This window comes from Watersipora subatra, chromosome 3 (genome assembly GCF_963576615.1).
Source record: "Watersipora subatra chromosome 3, tzWatSuba1.1, whole genome shotgun sequence".
Taxonomy (NCBI): domain Eukaryota; kingdom Metazoa; phylum Bryozoa; class Gymnolaemata; order Cheilostomatida; family Watersiporidae; genus Watersipora; species Watersipora subatra.
Genome location: NC_088710.1, coordinates 69,646,211 through 69,666,780, shown reverse-complemented (window position 1 = coordinate 69,666,780; position 20,570 = coordinate 69,646,211). Strand labels below are relative to the sequence as shown.

General features: G+C 36.1%; 2 protein-coding genes and 1 non-coding gene across 7 annotated transcripts in view; 2 read left to right on the top strand and 1 right to left on the bottom strand.

Moving 5' to 3' along the window:
* On the top strand, positions 1–9,919 carry LOC137391132 (resistance to inhibitors of cholinesterase protein 3-like). Its single transcript, XM_068077496.1, has 5 exons — positions 1–424; positions 6,678–6,871; positions 7,158–7,305; positions 8,517–8,735; positions 8,918–9,919. The coding sequence occupies exons 1-5, from the start codon at positions 181–183 to the stop codon at positions 9,313–9,315; spliced, it is 1,203 nt and encodes a 400-aa protein (XP_067933597.1). The 5' UTR covers positions 1–180; the 3' UTR covers positions 9,316–9,919.
* A 365-nt stretch (positions 9,920–10,284) lies between these two features.
* Trnai-uau (transfer RNA isoleucine (anticodon UAU)) lies at positions 10,285–10,369 on the top strand. Its single transcript is given in 2 exon segments — positions 10,285–10,322; positions 10,334–10,369. It is a non-coding gene; the product is annotated as a tRNA-Ile (tRNA).
* A 2,406-nt stretch (positions 10,370–12,775) lies between these two features.
* LOC137390840 (transient receptor potential cation channel subfamily M member 3-like) overlaps positions 12,776–20,570 on the bottom strand; it is a 41,137-nt gene continuing 33,342 nt past the window's right edge. For 2 of the 5 annotated variants that reach the window (XM_068077156.1, XM_068077157.1), the window contains exons 28-34: positions 20,358–20,462; positions 19,477–19,773; positions 18,883–18,903; positions 18,511–18,674; positions 17,599–17,845; positions 16,783–17,000; positions 12,776–13,447 (exon numbers count right to left, since the gene is read on the bottom strand). In XM_068077156.1, coding sequence (XP_067933257.1) covers positions 13,196–13,447; positions 16,783–17,000; positions 17,599–17,845; positions 18,511–18,674; positions 18,883–18,903; positions 19,477–19,773; positions 20,358–20,462 — 1,304 coding nt within the window. In that variant the 3' untranslated portion in view covers positions 12,776–13,195. The remainder of the gene's footprint in view (positions 13,448–16,782; positions 17,001–17,598; positions 17,846–18,510; positions 18,675–18,882; positions 18,904–19,476; positions 19,774–20,357; positions 20,463–20,570) is intronic. The other 3 variants (XM_068077158.1, XM_068077159.1, XM_068077160.1) reach the window with 3 other exon arrangements.

Sequence of the window (20,570 nt, the reverse complement as noted above, 5' to 3'; positions counted from 1 at the left end):
AATGTGGAACACCGAAATAATAGTGATATATGTTAGGCTCGAGGCGACATGTTGCGCTTGTATTTTGTAAATAATTATTGGAACAAATGACGCAAAAATTCTCTCTGCAAATTATTAGTGTTTAGTAAATAAGTGTTGAGCAACTGAATCCATTTAAAAGTAAAAAACATCGAAAGTACTATGCAATCGTCACCATATTTGCCGAAGACAATGAAGCAACACAAAGAACCGTACAAGGCCACAAGACGCCAATTGCCTCCGACTGACCATGGCAATGGTGGTGTGTCTACTAGACAAGCTTTAGTTTATTTTGCCATCGTCGTGGCGTGTTTTATTGTAGTTTATCCCAGAATGATACATCCCATGTTAAAGATAGCTCTTGGTTTTGGAGAGAAGCCCGCTAGCAGCCACAACCAACCCAGTGGTAAGATGTCGATCGATGTAGTAAACTAACCTTCATTGTTACAGAATGTATCCTGATGTTACTGGCTTGCTATTTTGACATTTATCGCAATTTGGTTTGCGTTAAATTTAGATTAAATATATATGATATGACGTTAAGATATTGTAATGGATTTACTGAGCTGAGCTTTCTCTAATTATCATAAGTGCTCAACTATTCTCGGATTAGCCCAAAAGCAGCTTGCGCAGAAAGCCCATAGATTAACACCCAGCCCTTGCTATATAAGCAAAGGTGCTCCAGTGTTAAGGAGGAGGGATAAAGATATGCAACAAGAGAAGATACCCTAGTGAGAGGAAACAAAGAGCACAGAGCTAGCGATACAGAGTACAAACGACAGAACTAAAGACAGAGTTACATTCTTAATCTGCATTAAGAACAGTGCGAGCTTGTGTGAATAAAAGCCATTATTCACCAGACACTTTGTTTGCAACAATTGCAGTTGTGCATGAGAGCTATTACTCATTCGGTATAAGACAACTTGTACGCAGAACCCACTTGCTAGTGGCTAGTCAGCGCTGACTTCCACAACAATATGATAAGATATGACGTTAAGCTTAGATTTCTCATATTTTACGTCGAAAGGTGTTACCATGAATATATATATATACAGTACATATACTAGATCAATGCCCAGCGTTGCCCGGGTAATAAACAAGTCTTCGGACAGAAAATTTATTTTATTTAACATATATAACATTTACCATTTCAACATTTAAACATCACATCGTGAGAAAAGTGTTTTTTAGGGAGTTCAAATGAATTAATAGAAAAATAAAACAACTGTAAAGGTTTTTAAACTTTCAAGCAACAAACATTAGCAAGTAATAATTAAGTATAGTCTGTTTTGCTATGATTACAATGAAAAATTATTTGGTATACAATTATCTGATTTTAGTTTGTTTTAGGGTTGGCATCATAAGGCAAAACTATTGTATAGAAGTATAGAGTGGTATAGCAACCCATAGTAATTATCTAATGCAAACACTCGGTAAAAATCATCATCATTAAAAAGTAGTAACAAAACATTTTGTTAACCTTAGTAACTATAGTTACCTACAATAACTTTAGTGCATTTTGTGCTTATGATCTGCAAGAAAATGTAACACTACAATGTACTACATGCTGAGTTGTTCTCTTCGAGACAGACGTGTAACATAAACGTTGAATCTAACCGTTTTTACCATAACGGATAACGCTGAACTGAGATGGCGAGCAATGAATATATCTTAATAACGCAAATAAGCAGTACAACAATCACCAAATTTTGAGAGAAATTTTTGTTGATATCGTATGGTGGGAAAACAAGTTAGCCCTGGTATGATGAAGACGAAAAAGCATCGTGTTTTATAGTTAGGCGAAAATTATTTTAGAACAGGGACATCGCGACTCGTGGGCGCAATGTATCAATTAAAACGTCATTTAGCGTATGCAACCGAGAAAAGGATATATGGTATATGATAAGAGCGATAGAATTGTAATTAAAATTGTAATTAATGTGGTTAGATGCTAACTTCAAAAACTTGCAGTTGCGGTCTTCGTGAGTTCAAATCCAGCACAATGCCAGCTTTTCATTTCAAAATTTTAATAGCTATAGCTGGACAGACCAAATCACAGAATAACAGACGACACACAAACACGAGATTTATATATCTACATATCTCATATATCTATATACTAGCTGTGTTACCCGGTATTGCTCGGGTAATAAAAAAGTCTTCATCAGAAAATTGATTTGTATTTAACATATATAACAACGTTTGCGATTCTAACTTTCAAACTACATATCATGAGAGAAGTGTTTTGTTTAGTTGAAATAAATTAAGAGAGAAAATAAAAACAACTGTAAAGGTTTTCAAACTTTGTCAAACAACTGTAATTTTCAAACTTCATATCATGAGGAAATGATTTTGTGCAGGACAGGTTCTGTTCTTTGGAGGCATTAGACAATGTTTAACTTTTGAGAATACATGTATTTAACAGATTAATAAAAAAATATGACAGAATGGGGTAGTATTTTGTAGTTAAAATTGTATCAGAACAATGCCCGCCAAAAATGGTTGAATGAAAAATCAATATTAATAATAAAGATTAGAAACTAACTAAGTAATACTAAGTGTTGGAAAATGAATAATGTTTAAACTTCAAACACGATACTCAAATTATGTTTAAAAAATGCAAGTTGGAATAAAAACGAAAAATGCAACAAACTTTAAAAACTTTATTATAAGCTTCATAGGTTTATAAGAAGTTTATATATGTAATAAGAGAATGTAAATCTATATACATGTATATATTGCTCAATGTATGTAAGTGTATGTAAATATAAGAGAGTGAGGAATAACTGATATTTTTAATCTTACACAATAAATCTTACTGTAATCTTACAAATGTTTGTTGTAAAATGTGAGATTAATTACAAATTACTAGTTGGTTAGGTTTAGAAGGAAAGATGTGTAAGCTAATACACAAAGCGAGCACTGATAGGGACTTTTGTGAAACGCGTGTGTAACGAAAGCAATATTCGTCTGTTGAGGAAAGAAATTTGCGCTTGTTAATATACTATATCGCTATAAAAATAAATGACAAATAATAAATTGAAAAATATTCATACAAAACAGGATGTTTTAATTTGGACTAAAAGACATAACGTAAAAAGATTTTTTAAATGAACAAAGATTTTGTTCGTATTTAATGATTGTGGAACGCAAGGTACCAAATCAGAATCCAAAAACATGATGTAGCTGGGAAAAAGTCTTCTGAGCAGCTGGAATTAAATTAGTAGCGAACTAAATGTATATGTAAAATAAATAGCAAGTGTGTAAACTACGAAATGTCGATACAACGTATATTTTTTGGTGACGTATATAATCAGTACAAACGATATCATTTAACGAAAAAAGACAAAGAAGCATAAACTTAAGTCTCAAAATATTTCTCAACAGTGGGATCGTAACTCGTGGACGCGCTGCTGAAGTAGCATGCGCATGGCTTATGCCATATATGAAAACATCTCTGGTCAATATGCTGTTCTAGCTCAGTGGTAGAGCGTCCGGATAAGAAACTTACAATTAGTGGTGAGTTCAAATCCAGCAGAAAGTGGAATTTTAATATCAAGATTTTAATAACTATAGCCGGAATGCAGACAGACGACATATGACACACTTTGAGAAATAGATATATATAGATATGTAAATCTCAAAGTTTGTGTGTGCGTAGTTCAGTTTGTCCAGCTATAGCTATTAAAATATTGGAATGGAGAATCCGTATCACAGAAGATTTAATTTCAGAACCTCCTGTTCGCCAGGCAGATATCTCTCCAATTAAGCTATGCGAGGTGGTGGATTCATTGGGCGATATATGTCTCTTATGTGGGTGAAAATATGCATATCGCTCTGCATACAGTGCAACTTCATTTTTGCTTGCTCTCACGGCTCTTATTAGTAAGTACTCATAGCGCTAGCTTACTCAAATTAGCCATTGGCAATGTGCCAGACTAATGGCAAGTGGCAGGCAATTACATGACCTGACACCGTTATAAGCTGATTTTTTGTACCCGTACAACTCCGGGCATTCCGCTAGTATGTATATATGGAATATATATATGTAATTTATATCTTAATATATATCTGTTTATCGATTTATATATATATATCGATAAACATTAATCCCACGCCCAAACAAGAGTGAAGCGATTGATTGGGAGATTTATGATAAATGCACATGTGCACACAACTCCCGAAAAATTATCCGTTAACGGCCGTCACCAAACCCTTGCAACGAAATCCTATCAACAAGTTTAACTATTTTTCAGTAAAGTCGTTTAAGTATAATAATGATACAAAACGCATATAAACCTATTTAAATATGTTACCAAGCCTTTGAAAGGTTACCGCAAATTCCTAAAACTAACCCATCTGATCGGATTATACATAAATAGACAGATTTATTAGGACGAAAATCGTCACAAAACGCTTGAAAAGCTTGGTTTAATAAAAGTTAAGACCGGAAATTGAAACGCCTAGCGACAGAGAATAAAACGATAAAGTCTTGCGCATTTCACGAAAAAAACGTGCACTTTTCACCAGTCTATAGCATTGTCAAATTACCGAAGGTTTCGGCAATTGACATAGGAGTACAGAAATCGTTTCATTCTTGCCGATTTCAATTTTTTCATTTTCAATTTCATTTGCCGACACATTTAAGTACATTCGTGTTCTAACTGATGTCCAACGAAGTATAAGTAAAGGAAATGATGATGATATTTTTTAACGGTTTTTATGAGATTATTACAATAATTAATTATAAGTTTGGATGACTACGTAGTACAGATTTTCTAAAAATCTAATGCAGTGTAAGTAAAGGGAAAGACAATATTTTTTCTAACGGTTCTAATGAGATTATTACAATAATTAATTATAGGTTTGGATGACTACAGAACAATGGCTATGTAGTACAGATTTTCTAAAAATCTATATAAATATCACAACTTCGTGATATTGTTAGCTATAACGTTTTGAAATGTGAACAAAATTGTGCATTGGTTTTATATTATTACTATATTAATAATATTGGTTATTCTAATTATATCAGTGCATTTTACTTCTAATATTGGCAATATTGCATTTCTCTTTTTGCAGGAGGAGAGATATAAACATATAATCTTTTCCTTTCATTATTGCTATTTGTTGTATATAATAGCACCCACACCCAGTACATTACAGCTACCATTGCAGTTATCCTATTTGACTGCTAATATTGCATTTCTCAACCATCAGTACCCTTTCTTTTTTCCAATATCACTTTGGTCGTGGGCTGTATGACAGTGGAATTTCTAGTATATTATATATAATATAAATATTATATATAATATAAATATTATATATATAGTATATGTAGTTACACTGTAAAGTGCTCAATAATTAAATCACTCAGAGCTGTGTTTAAAGTTTATTAAAAACTACAGATTAAAATCATTACTACTAATAGTCTCATGCAATTGCATTGCAATCTTCAGGTAAAATGACTAAAATGTATAAGCTATAAAATTATTTTATAAAGCTAATGGCTTAATAATATTATCTGATATAATTATAATATATGTGTACAGTAAACATGTTGCCAAATTTTGTTATTGAGCTACTTAGGTGTTTTCTAGCGCATCGGCATGTGGATATGAACTCGTTTCTAGTGTTAAGGCTGGCTAACTTCGGTTCGAATATGATAAAGTACTTTTCTTACAGACATAACTGGCAAGATTTTGTTGATGAATTGCATGATGCTGCTCTTTTGATGATCTTCCAGGTTATTTTGTAGTGAATGTTCTTGTCTTTCAAGTCTCATATATATTTACTCAATTCTATTTGTAGTCGTTTGGTAGGATATTTAAATGTTTTGTGGTTGGCTAATCTTGTTTTAAAAGTTGTTTCAGTGAGGTCACATACGTTTGTGTTTCTTGCGTACTGCGTTCCTCAGGCTCTACAGTTGCCCGGTATGTTATGCATAATTTTATAGCTTATACATTTTAGTCATTTTACTTGAAGATTGCAATGCAATTGCATGAAACTATTAGTAGTAATGATTTTAACCTGTAGTTTTTAATAAACTCTATTATATATATATATATATATTACTGCTTTTGTTGAAGATTTTGTTGGTGGTGTAGTGCAGCATTTATTGTGAGTTGCTGTGTTTATATAGTAGGGAGGACTTTAATTACTGTAGAGTGATCTCCTCCCAGTTTATATTGAGCCTCAAATGAATTTAAACATAGCATGAACAAATTAAACAATGAAAAATTAGTGAACAAGCATTTATCAGTTGAATTATTCAGTATATGATCATACCACTTCTATGCAGTATCAACGTGTATTTGGATTGTTGTTCCTTCTCGTGAACTATAATTTTGTTTTAAGAAAATGAATAAAATTAAAGGAATGGTAATGGACAAGATGGACCTAATGAACTAACAAGGACAGAATAATTTTTCATTTCTAGCAACAATTTAGTGTTTTTATCTTGTGTTTTTTTGGATAAATTGAACTAGTAATAAAAATATAGGCAATGTTTGTATAACTATTAAGTAATTGAGTGGGTTGGAGGGCTAATATTAGCACCAGTAGCTGATGTTACTGCACATCGATCTTTCAATTGTACAAATAGTATAACATAGTGTTCGACATATACTAGTTAGCATTGATTCTAAAATATTTTTTAGACTATCCTCCTCAAATGCTACACCGTGGTAAACCGATACCTGGTGCGGCAGCTGGAATGAGACCACCACCTGCAGCACGAGGAGACCATTCAGCCACTGATGCGGGAAGTGGTGGAGGTGGTGGCGTTATGGGCATGCTTTTGCCCATTTATGCCGGTGGTCTATTTTTATATCTTCTCTATGCTGCTTCTAAGGTTTGTCTGTTTCAGCCCCATGTACTGATATTGGTAGAAGATGATAAATATAGTAAATTTAGAATTTCAATATTAAAAAGTTGTATGATCGCTTCGGTCAGATTTTCTTTTCTCATTTTGTGAAGGGTGAAATTTGTTGGTAAACGTAAACATGGAATTCGGTTGTTAGCTTCTTTTTTTCCTTTAGTTTATTATAATATTTTCATCCAGCACGGGCTTAGGTTTCTAGTTGTGTGCTTACCAAGAATAACTGTTAGTGTTGGGTTCATAAAGTCATGTTTTGAAGGCGTACAATAGTGATGGATCATCGGGCAGACCAAAAGATGCATATGATGAGACCTACGCGTTAATCACTGAAAGACTCTCTGGTCTTGATCTAGAAAAAATCATATCAGGTGAAGACAAAGATGGAGCCTCCGAAATCAATAAACTAGGTACAATAATATGTATTTAACAAGGTTTCAACTTAACTGATCTGAACTCAACTTTCAACTCAGTGACATGCTTTTTCATAGCAAAGATGCTAGTGTGGTTGTTTACAATTTTTTAATATTCAAATGTCAGTTGACTGGAAGAGCTGTGGATTTATTAACAAGTCGTAGGGCATCTCCAGAAGTGCTATTCCACTTGCTATAGCATTGAAAAGCTTTATTTAAACTTTTCATATGTTCTAACTCGAGGACTCAGTTTTTGCGCGAAAAGAATAATTTTAGCACTTGTCAGCGATTGGTTGATATAACAAAAAAATTAGTGGGTGTTTGATTCTTTTATTAGCGTGTGCTGGAGATTTGTAGGCCTGCACGCAGATGGAATGTACAAGAAATGAAACAGTATTGTTTATAGATGTCTATGGTGTGCACTCAATCAAAGCTTAGATCTTCATAGCAAGCGGTAACAGTCCTAGACCAGTGTCCGACTTCTTGTTGGCTTTACTTACCCTAGGACACTTATATTTCGCTAGTATTTAGTTTCGTGAGTAGCATACAGAGTAAAATTTCGCTGCAACTTAATTTCGCAGCTCTAATGAGTGCGAAAATATAGTGATGTGAAAATAAATGCAGTGGAACAAACATAATTAAATTTTTCAGGTTTGGTTCACCGGTAAGAAAAAAAATTTCAATTTGGGACTGGTTTGTAATTGTGAACCGCAGGTAAAATTGTGTGGCCGAGATCGATAATGCAATTTGATCGCTTGCTGCCATTTGTTTCTTGGACTATCAATGAACAAAGCTATTTAATTCCGCATTTTCGCTCGTTCGTTATGATAGTTTAGTTTCGCTCATGAAATTTTCGCGAGATGACGACTCCGCGAAAACGTGAAAGTTAGATGAGGCGAATACATAAGTGTCCTAGGGTAGTTTGAATTAGATGCCTTGTGAATCACAAATTCTACTACATGCCTGCAATTCACCTCTATCCAAACACGTATTGATAATAAAGCTGGTTGTAATTATGTTGTTGAATGTATTAATTGTTTTGGGCTTACTTTAGCCGAAATGTTCTTTTGTATCTACATGTATTATATTCAGCTTGGCCGTTGTTCACGAAATCTAAATCCAATTTCACCATCTTGCAAACATTTTCAGTTTATTTTGTCTAACTGTATATTTTAATGGACTCGATACATTTGGAGATATGTTTGCAGCGGAGTTTTTGAGGCAGAGAAATGCTGGAGTTCGGATAGACCCGAGTACGATTGATGAATTGCAAAATGAAGACAACGTAGAAGAGGTGGGGAGCTACTCATCCGACTCGACTCGCCAATCTATCCCACAAACCTCTTCAGCCTCGGCTGACTGCAAGCAGCCTTCGCCAGATCATGATACAGATGAGTTGCTGAGGAAATGCGAAAATGAAGAAACAAGTATGTCCAAACCAGTTTTTTCTCACTGTATCCCGTTCATCACTCATCATTCCACAATGTCTTCTATTGTATGTTCATAAATTGCCCAAGTTCTAAAATATAGCATGGGTTAAGGGGACTGTTGAGGATCCCATAGCCACTGCCTTCTAATCAAATGTAGTACTCACTATTTTACTTTGTAGTGACTCCAGAAGAGATGCTGAGGTTGAAGGTTCATCTCGCTCAGATGGAGGGGAGAATGAACAAGCTAATGTCAGCTCTACAAACTGTGAACGCTAAGACAGCCGAGGTTGCTGGCAGTGTGTCAGAGCTGGCAACAAAGGAGCTAGTCTCTGAGGACGAAGATGAAGATGGGATGTCTGACGGTCTAGAGGAAAGCGGTTTGAGCGAGGAACAAATCGGCTACAGTGATGGCGACACAGATGTTGAAGTCTTGGAGATGCAGGAGATGAAGGAGATATATGATATTATAGAGAGCAGTTCTGATGATGAGCTCTTACCCAATCCTGAAGATCCCGAATCGGTTGGAGTCAGGAGACGCCATCTTGAGACCTGTGATAGTAGTGAAGCAGAGCTGTGAAACGAGAGAATCTCGAAAGAATTATTCTAGTCAGCAGACCCCTCTAAACACAACATCTTCACATGTCGGGGCCTGCGAATGATGAGATTTATTCAAATGTGTTCCTTTCTCCATTCAAAACTGGATCTCTACTCGACCCTCTCTTCACCGCTCATATGATAGCATAGGTTTATATAGAAGAGACAATCATACATGTGCTCTTCTACTTTATTAAATTATACGTAGCCGTGTTCATAGTCGAGACTGTGGATTCGAAAGCATTGTCCAACTAATACCTCTAACTTATTACAAATACTGTTTATATAAGCGAGTTTGTGAATGCACCAATCAGAGACTTCTTTCTAGTTTTAGTGCACTAAAGTATTAACTGTTTTTCTTCATTTCTTTAGAAATTAGCAGGAACTACACTCTGCTATGGTTGTCTGACCAAAAGAGTATTACAATCATGCATTCATATTTGGTAACCATAATTCATGCATATTTTTGTGACCTTTTTTATTGTTTATTATGTTTCTTTGTTGTGTAACTTGATAGTCTCTGTAGACAGTTTCATACTCGCTTTTTAGATCTTTGGTTTTATATTAAAGGGTATATGTATTTGGGTCTTGTTTAGCCAACGTTGTGTAACTGCTGGTAACTATTTTAAACAAAAAATTTGCTGAGCATATGCAGGTGAGGAAAGATGTACATATATGATTTCCACAATGTGTTAAAAAGCATGTTAAGATTAAAAATAATATCTGTAGCATTGGTCTTTTGAACCACGAAAAGATGAATATGATGAAAGACACTGGCCACTGCCAGTGTCCTGCTGCAAGATTTTTATAGTGGGATAAATTCGTTGGCGACGTATGCAGCAATTCTTTTGCAATGTTTGTAATCTTCCGCAATTTTCAAGTACGTAATACGTCGATCAACGATACTAATAGCGAAGCATCTAAATGCGTATTAGTGAGCCATTGTCAGTCAGCTCCGGTGGCGCAATCGGTTAGCGCGCCGTACTTATAATCAGTATGAGATGCGGAGGCTGTGAGTTCGAGCCTCACCCGGAGCAGATCTTTTTGTTAAGAAACCTACACAGCAAACAGGTCTGTAATTTAGCCGAGTACGTACTGTACGTAATTTGCTATTATGAGCACTGCACCTAGTTTACCAACTTTGCCTCAACAGCGGTTGATTTGTGAGACTCTCGTTGAAATGGATTGGACAGACACTTTCAAATGTTACTGTTGAGCTAGAATGATATAAATGCTAGGCATCGCTAAAACTTTTGTGTTTACTGTTGATAACAACTAATGACTACATTTTTATACTTAAATTTAGAGGGGTAGTGCCTGTACAAGATGTGAAAATATTACATACTTTTACACGGTAATATATATCACAGCTTAAGACTCAAGTTTTAACTGCATCAGTTAGCTTGGATTAGGTACTGCATACTTAGTTACTGCTAAGGTGTTCTCCTATCCTAGTTTGTTTGAATCATGGCTGCCATCGCGTGTGGTTGAGTCACTCAAAAACATTTTAATGCTGTTCGTATATAAGCTGTTAACTATATGTGATCTGTCACGCAAAGCAAAAAATAAAAATACTGTGAATAATCATGGGAAGGCAACTACCTCACTTACTCTGCCGATTATAGAGGATAGCATTAGCATGCTTATGAGAACAAAATTGTGAGAAGTTGTGTAGCCCTGAACACGGTTGCAATGGCTAGTTTAGCTGACCTTCCTTCAATTTGATTGAAGAAAACTGCATGGAGCTGATGAACTAGCTCACTCACCAGAAGCTTGGATGAATTTGTGCCGCTATCTGTTTCTATATTTTTATTCCTATATCATCGGCCTTATCCAGGACAAGCGTTTGACTTTGACAATAGGCTTCGCAAACCCAGAAGAATATGTTTGTATAGGTATTAGTTTATATGAAACTGTTTGTAGCCTCTCTCATGCGTGTTATTAAAATCACAATATGATCAAGCAAACACATTAATAATATTGGTGAGTTCTTTTGTGCATTAGTAAGGGTATATCATGAAGCTAAGGGCTTTATTGATGACATTAAATATTAGTAGCGTCTCAAATCTATTCCCATTTTTTTAATTTGTACTTGTTAAATTGCTAATATTAACCTCTGTGTGATATAACAATAATTTGTATAGAGTCATCCCCTCATTATTCTATTGTGAAAATTCCCCTGCATCCCAAAGCTTGTTCATATATAATTACTTTTTTATGCTAGCAGACAAGCTAAAAGTTTGATAACAAATGAGGGTGGTGACTCTGCTTACCTCGATGATCTAATAAATACAGCTATCAACTGTTTAAGATAGCTTAAATAGCAATACGAATTGTGAATAAATTACAATAAAGCTCTATATAGATAACTGCTGCTGCTCTTATGGTGAAAACTAGGTGAGAAGCACTGTAGCAAGTTGTTGTAGTTATCTTCTCATTCGTTAGTCACTATAGACAACTAAATATTATAGGAATTTTTTATAGACAATTAAACATATGTATTCTCTATAGACAACTAAGCATTATATGATCTCTCTATAAACAACTAAACATTACATGAATTCTCTATAGACAACTAAGCATTATATGATATCTCTATAGACAACTAAACATTATACGATCTCTCTATAAACAACTAAGCATTATATGATCTCTCTATAAACAACTAAACATTATATGAATTCTCTATAGACAACTAAGCATTATATGAATTTTCTATAGACATCTAAATGTTATATGGATTCCTTATAGACAACTAAATTTTTATATAAATTCCCTATAATAAACAACTAGACATGTGAATATCTTCAGCTCTACAACCTCTCCCTTTTATCAACACTAATTATGACTACACTATTAATTGATAGTGGTTTTCCATTTGTTTGTCAACACTTGACAACAATCCTTCAAGCCAAAAAATTGCGGCAGACTACCATGAGTTCAGGCAACACCTCAGGGCAAACCAAGCTTTCAGAGCCTTTTAGGAAGCATTAAACACTTGATAACCATCCGTATGTACAGCTACTTCCTCAGCGGCTAAATATTATATAGTAATAACTGTATGTACTAAATGCACTTGTGTACTATTTTACTTAGCCTTCCACTATGCTAACAACCCGTAGCAATAAACACACATGCAGATGACCTAGATAACCATCATGTGCAAACTGTTTACAACTGCTAATATTTAAAAAGAAGTGCTAAATTATTCTGAAATGTTCGTTGATTTGGCCGTAATGAAAACAGAATCAATTAGCTAAGAGAGCAATACACATGCCCAACACTACCCTACATGTTCTTCAGCTGTTGACCCAGTATTTAAGTAGGGCATAACCTGGCACCATTTGGTTTTGTAGAAAAGGCTAATAATAGATTAGCCATATTTTCTGCCAATACAAAGTAATCTTGTGGCCGATTGGTTCTCAATGAAGAAAGATTTGGTCAACATTTTGCCAATTTTATTCATGCAAAGTAAGCCCATAATAGGTTTAAATCGTTGGTTCAAATCTAACTATAATACGCGGCATAAAAACAGAATAAAATAGATTAAACTTGCACTGGTTAAGACTATTGACGAGTGCTTAGTCAAGTTTATTAAAAGCAAGGACCCTATGAAACAGTGAAAAGTGTGGGCGTATGAAGAATACAATAGTATGGCCGCTACGCAGCGTATTGCACTGGACGAGTAAGCTCTTAGCTGTCTTCAGTAAGGTCATATTGTCAAAAAATATTATGTCTGGTAGAGCGGTATTAGCAGACTATCGTTGTATAAAGAAACTAGAGGTAACACACGGATAAGACTAGATAATTATTAAAATAATTAAAAAGATGTCTTGTGGTAAGACAAGGTGGCAGAGTTATAGCTAAAAGTGATTGCTCTGAGACAACTCGTGCCCAGCTGCGACTCCAGTTTCACCATTTTTAAATAAACTGGCAGGCAGTGTTGATGCCAAATCACCACCGGTGCCTGAGTCCTCGAGCTCATCAGCAGTGAGGGTAGGAGACTCCGAATCCAGGTCATTCATGTACTGCTGGGCTATATCACTCATTACATTGCTATCATCTACGGAGATCTGTCGAATGCGCTTTCGGATAGACTTCCCTAAGACCTGTGTCTACAAAAATGAACTTCAACTAGACAAAATGTAAAGAACTGTACTTGCACTTGACACCAAGTGAAAAACATTCCGCTATAATGCACGTAAGGCGCTTCATCTTAGAACCAGATACTTGAATTCATGTGTACAAGATTGGAAGTTACCGACTCCCAACAAAATACCCAAAAAACATTCTTCATATATCATTCAAAGCAACAAACAGTTACATGCTAGATGAAGATTTGGACTAATAAATGTAGATTGAGAAATATACTCTACACGAGGTACACAGCACACAATAACATAATTATGAAATGTCTAAAGTGCCACCAATATCATCACTTAGTAATATATTGTAATAGTAATAGATTGTACTGAACCTTGCTTGGTTTTTGAAGCAGCTTATTAATTTACATGCCTCTTATTTTCTCAACAAAAACAAGAACAAGAATGCTGAGTGTCCATTGCGACTCCAGCAGTTTATACTGGAGACCAGTTCACCTCTACTTTTCAATAGAGATACTATGCCAACATCGCCTCATTACGTTATTTGCTATCGAAACTAGCCCACAATGTAGGCAATATTGGAAATGAGCGCATTAAAATTATTATTGAAATTTTATTTATCTACTTGAAGGTGCTTATACATCAATGATTCCAAAATAATGATAAATTAGTGTCCGTATATGTAGAGCAAATAAACACTAATAATAAAAATAAACAGACCATAAATAGAACTGGCAAAGTGGCAAAGGAAATGTACTTGTTGTCTCTGGAACACAGTGAGCGTACAGTTGGCAATATAGATACCGGGTGTCTTCATAGACAAATTAAATATGGAGAGGGTGGCTGAGTGCGGTTACGCAACACAAATTATACGCTATGATATGACTTAGCTGGCTATCTATGACATACAGAAATAGTAGAACTGAGTTTCCATATCTTCTCAGAGTAAATAAATTTACTGCTCACTTTCATTTTTCTAATAAGCATGTGTCTCATAATGGTTAAACTTCAGAGAGTTTAAGTTTGAGTGATGCAGCACCCCTATAGCATATGGCCGATGTTAAATTTAAAAAGCCAGCATTATTTTTAAACAACCATAGAACCTTATCAAGCGAGTTTAATGAAGCAGGAAATGTATGCTTTCTTTCACATAAAGACAGATTTTTAGGTGAAGTTGTCTTTTAACCAATCTTTGATAATTGGGAAAAACAAAGCATTATTTTTATGTGGATCGCTTGATTTTGGCTAAACTATTCTAATGAAGCCAAAAGGCAGTTTGCTTGTTATATGTGAATGTAAACTGAAACACTTTATAACCTTTCAAGCCAACTTCCTTGCAGCGTTATCAGCTGTTGAAATGATAAAAAAATTGATATTAAATTGGAAACCATTTGAATATTATTATTAAATTTTTTTCTGAAATGCAAACTTGATCATAATGGCTGCAATCACAATGTAGTTAGTTTAAACAGTTGACATAATTAATTTTATTTGCATTTTAGAAGATTACTATTAACGGCAAAAAGTTTTTCTCACTGAAGCCATTTTTATAAAATACTTGTGAAGGTGAAATTAAACCAAACTGGTTGGTGTTCTATTTGACTTCCACGATGACAACAAAAAATTGAAATAGGAAAAGTTTGCTTGTTATTCAATAAAACGAATTGATACTTCCTTCAGCGATAATAACCAAAACTTTTATGACAGTGTAATAAAAGGTGCGACCAACCATTTGGCAGAAAGAGCGTTAAAAATAAGGATAATAAGCAAAACAGGAGAGTTAATAGAACTAGAATGTAATAATACAACAGTTAATATACCGCAAAACCTGTATTTGACCGCCACCTTTATTTGAACACCACCTCTATTTGAGCACCACAATGGGAGAAGGGTTGAAAAATAGAGTGCTACTCTTTAATTGAACGCCGCTTCTATTTGACTGCCACTATTTGACATTCTTGATCTTTATGAACCCATAATAGCAAGTGATCAGTCGAAAAGTGCCTATAAAACCGTACTAATAATGACTCCATTATATCAATAACAATTAGTTAGTTCGTTGTTTCTATTTGTATCTAAGTTCATTTTCCAACTTCGAGTCTTTTTATTTAAAACTTTGAAATTAACACCCTAGAAATGATTAGTAACTGTATCAGGCTAATAGTACTTCCTTGGTTAAAGCAGTCTTGATACTTCTATGTGTGCGAAAAAGGTTTTTGCATTTACGATGGAACTTGTGTTACTACGTATTTTGAGGCTAAAATTTTGAGGCTACTGTGATTACACAAGGTTTCTTTTTATTTGCGCAAGAAGTGTATACTCTAAAGTGCACCTGAAATTTTGCTCTGCTAAAAAAAATCTTTGGACGCTAATATCGACTAGCGCAGCTGTGCAAAGGAGAATTTGTGGTCAGAAGAGACTGTAGAAGGTACTCAACAGCCAGACAAATATGCAATGGTTCCAAACGAAAGCAACAATCAGAACGCAACTGGCCGGGCAAACGATGCTAATATTTTTGTTTTAAAAATGTTTTTTTTTCTGAATGTATTATAAATATGGTTGGTTCATGCCACTTGTTCTTGAATATATATTTGTAGCATTTGATAGATTATTATTATATAACTAATAAATTTGCAGATTTATAGCATATTATCTGATAGCATCATTGCAGTAATCTCAAAAAGGCTCACAATGGATCGACACTCATAACTCCTCATCTATTGCACATAAAAAGCCAGTTTTGGCTGCAAACTGTAGCAAACATATCACTGAGTGCAATGAGATTTCATGCAACATTGTTAAATATAGTTATAAAATAAAAATATGCCTTCAAATTTAAAATGAAATAAAAAATTTGAAAGCTCTAACAAATTACAATGCAGGCTATAAGATCATCGTAGATTAACTACAAGCAGTAGATACCTCGAGGTAGAGACATGTATCAGTTTCCCAGAGCATATTTATTTAGAGATTTGCGACAAACTGGAGGAAAGTTAACAAGCTTTTTGCATTCAAAAGGTTTAATGTCGCCCGCCCGAATGAGAGTCCAAAATAGAGGCGACATTCGTTTCACCCGTAAAAGGGTTAAATTTATTTTCCCAAAATTTCGACGAGCTACTGGTATTTGAAAAATACAACATCAGCCTCTATTTGAACACCACCTCTACTTCACCGCCACTATAATAGGAGAAGAGTTGAAAAATTAGCGCCATGGCGTTCAAATAAAGGTTTTACGGCATATATGTAATCTACTACACTAGCACATCGCATGACTAAGATGTCCTGTTGAACTCTCTGCACTCTTTTAACACACTTATCTAGACAAAAAGTACAGAGAGTAAACGAACCTCGTGTTCTTCGGCTCTCTTATGACTCTCCGACTCCTGCTCTAGAATGTCTTTAGCTGTGTCTTTGGAAACAGTAGGAAAGAATCTATCAGCATCGCTTGAATCCATGTTTGGGCCAAAGTAAAATCGATTACAGGATGTACATGAGGGGTTGGGACTGGACTCGGGAGAGAGGTCTATGGTAGATGTATCTATGGCGTCTGTGATACTCGTGTATTCTATAAAAAAAACATGTGCATGTATGTAATGCAGCTTCAACCTAAAGGGCAGACAACACAGTGCAGCATTTTTCTCTGAAACAAACAGAACTGCAATGGGTATATTTGGCACAAACGCACAATATGTAACACATCTGTGCTTCTTTGGAATGTATTCACATTGCTTGCTTCTAGCTAAATTGTTTCTAATGCCAGAGTGCCTTTTGTAAGTTAACAAAAAAGCTGTTACAGCCAATGCAATAAATGTATTACCATCAAATAATAATAGAAAGGTTGAATGTGTCCTTGACCCTAGTCAATACACAAACAGAGCGGGTAGTGTTAATATATTCCATTTTAGATAACACGTGAAAAAACCACATACACATTATTCATTAGTAAGGGTAGCCATTCAGGTGATCTTTGATAACTTTTATCCCCTCTGGCAGCGCGTCTCTGAAGGTAAAAGAGTTAATGTACAGCGCTCGATTAGAATTCTATCTGATACATGAAAAAATACATTATTATACAAATATCTACATGTATGGCACATGGCTGTCATCTGAACAGCAGTGTACATAAAGTATATGTCAAAGGAAGCAATGAACGTTGTCCTTACCATTGCGGTGAGTTGGTTTTACAGGAACAAAGGCTACGGAATATGGGTCAGGGGGAACCTGTAAGTGACTGTCAGTGACCGAGCGCGCAGAATGTAGTCGAGGAGAAGCGAGCAGTGACTTATGAGATGAGTGGTGGCTAACGGAACCTGAATCCTTGCTAGAATGGCCAGTAGTCGGTACAGGCAGCGAGTGTGAGGATATGAGCTTCCTGTGAGAGTTACTCCCATCCTCAGTACTATCAGCTGACTATAAACAAGAGTGAATGCATGAAAATTGCTCTGCGCCCTAGATGGGATAGATAATAGCAACCATTTGCTAGAAACTTATCAACAAACTAATTACTCTGGTGGCATAAAAATTTTGGGAGTTCTGCTCTTACCAGTACGAAGATGTGGTTGTTTGGAAGGGAGTAATGTACAGATGTAGAATAATTTACAAAGAAACATAGGAGCCGAACACAAAGAAGAGAGTGAGTGAAAATAAATAGGCTATGGCAAGTGTACTGTTATACATGTATATACATGTATATCATAAGAAAAAGACTATATGTATACAGCTATCTACCAAAACCTTTATCATTATCAGTTCACACAGACCTATCAGGTTGTATGGGCGACAGTAACAATTATATAACATCAGGTCTGAGAATAGCAGCCATAAATCTTTACTATAATAAGAACTGTGACCGTCCATCCGTCTGAAGCCACGCTAATAGCATTAGGAAAAAGATGGCACCACCCGGGTATCAGACCCGGATATTCACATTCCCAGCCAAGCACACGACCCTCTGTGCTACTCGATCAGCTTTTTACAGCTAAGAATAATTGTGCACAGAGTTATTACACACGACGATCTCTCACGGCGCATGGGACTGCCAGCGTACTAGTCACATTAATAACTCCCTTGCTTACCTGAGAGCATGGCTGAGTGGAAGATTCAACATAGGTAGGCGTCGGCTGTAAACTTTCTACTATGGATGGTAAAGCGATGGGGCCTAAATATCCCTGAGCGTCCCCATAGTTACTGTTTACACTTTCCGGTGAACATGGCTGTAGGCTCGCACTAACTCCTGGCACTAAATATACAGCAGACGTATTAGGGAATACAATGCTAATCATCATGAAACTCGTGATGAAAGGTGGTAGGAAATAAAGATGGAATAAGGGGCAAAGCGGAACATGCTTAGAATAAATGTCGAGTCAAGTTGTGACCATGTTAGAGAGAAATGATAAACAAGCATAGACTAAGAGCAGGAGGGAATATATGCATTCTCACAGCCTTACCAGCATCTGAGAGAGAATCTTCTGAAATAAAAGCAAAAATGCAATGTTGATGAACTGTTGATGAATGCATCTTACTAGCTAGTCAAGTATTCTATGCTAATAAACTTTGGCAAACCATCAATTGAGTGTATTATGCTGAAAGCATCATATTATATGGCAACTAGGTGCATGGGACAAGTAACATGCTATTTTAATGGTTGACACCGCTACTATGGTGATTGCATGGCTGACATCTCTACCATAGGGATTGCATGGCTGACAACTCTACCATAGTGATTGCATGGCTAATATCTCTACCATGGTGAATGCATGGCTAACATCTCTACCATGGTGAATGCATGGCTGACACCTCTACCATAGTGATTGCATGACTGACACCCCTACCATAGTAATTGCATGACTGACACCCCTACCATAGCGATTGCATGGCTGACACCCCTACCATGGTGAATGCATAACCCGGGCCCCTCACTACATGATTTTATGGTTCAAACGCTAAATGTGGTTATAACAAATCTGAAATATTTAACGATAATGAGAATGGACAGAAGACAAGATTGGCTAAAAAAATTGACAAAACAGAATTGGACAAACCTGTTGTTTTGAGAGGCTTGAGATCGCTGCCCCTCCGTCTCCTTAGAAGACTAGAGCGAACGCCATCTGGCACCAACCTCCCCTTCTTGTTTGAAAGCCGCTGAGAGAAATCCTCTTCAGCGCTATTGTGCCGACTCCGTGCCTTGAAGAAAGATGCTCGGGCAGCATGAGGAGAAATAATTTCAGCTTCATTACCAGATGAAACTGAGTCCATCGGGAACTGTTCCCCCGAACTGTTGCTGAAGTTTTGTGATGCCAAATAGCGACCTCGCTGAATTCGGTCAAAATTCTCGGTTGCTACAATAGCATAGGACATTTCGATATGAGTCAATGACGACATGAGAAGGCAAACAGAGACATCACTATGAATCGGGTCTGCACAGAAACTACGCAGGAGCCATGAGTCATATTAGAACAAGTCAATGCAAAAACAACAAATATTAACAGTAATTAGAGCTTTAGCGTCGGATTGTTAGAGGAAAAGATGACAGAAGAACCATTTTGCACCCCGAACAGAGCGTATTGCATTTGCTCTCTGGTGGTTACTTCCTTGATCTTTAGAAAACAAGTGAGCAGACAAGGAACATGAGCATACGCATGCGGACGTAAACGTTCCCATGTGTATGCATGCGGTAGGCCTGAGGGATTTGATAGGGTACCTGGCGGACACAAGACTCGAATGCGTGCGTACACTTGCATACCATGTAAGCACACAGGAGGCCTGAGGGATTTGATAGGGTACCTGGCGGACACAAGGACTCGAATGCGTGCGTACACTTGCATACCATGTAAGCACACAGGAGGCCTGAGGGATTTGATAGGGTACCTGGCGGGCACAAAGACTCGTGACAAAGAGTTTGGTTTGGTAAGAAGCTACGTACTAAAACCACAAGGGTTGCCATCTAAATCTACATGTGGGGACGTGTCACAGTCATACCACTCGTCGCTACTCTCCATCTCATACCGTCTTATCATGTACTTCCCGTCTATAACAATTATAGATATCCCAGTATTCTGCTCTGACACAAGGAGTGTGCAAAATCTAAGATTTGTCCAATTTTTGAAAGCCACTTATACAATGCTATAAGTCGACA

Coding starts and splice junctions, on each gene's coding strand:
- LOC137391132 (XM_068077496.1), top strand. CDS start 181: ATGCAATCGTCACCATATTTGCCGAAGACAATGAAGCAACACAAAGAA. Junction 6,872..7,157: donor TTCTCTATGCTGCTTCTAAG/GTTTGTCTGTTT, acceptor CATGTTTTGAAG/GCGTACAATAGTGATGGATC. Junction 7,306..8,516: donor CTCCGAAATCAATAAACTAG/GTACAATAATAT, acceptor ATATGTTTGCAG/CGGAGTTTTTGAGGCAGAGA.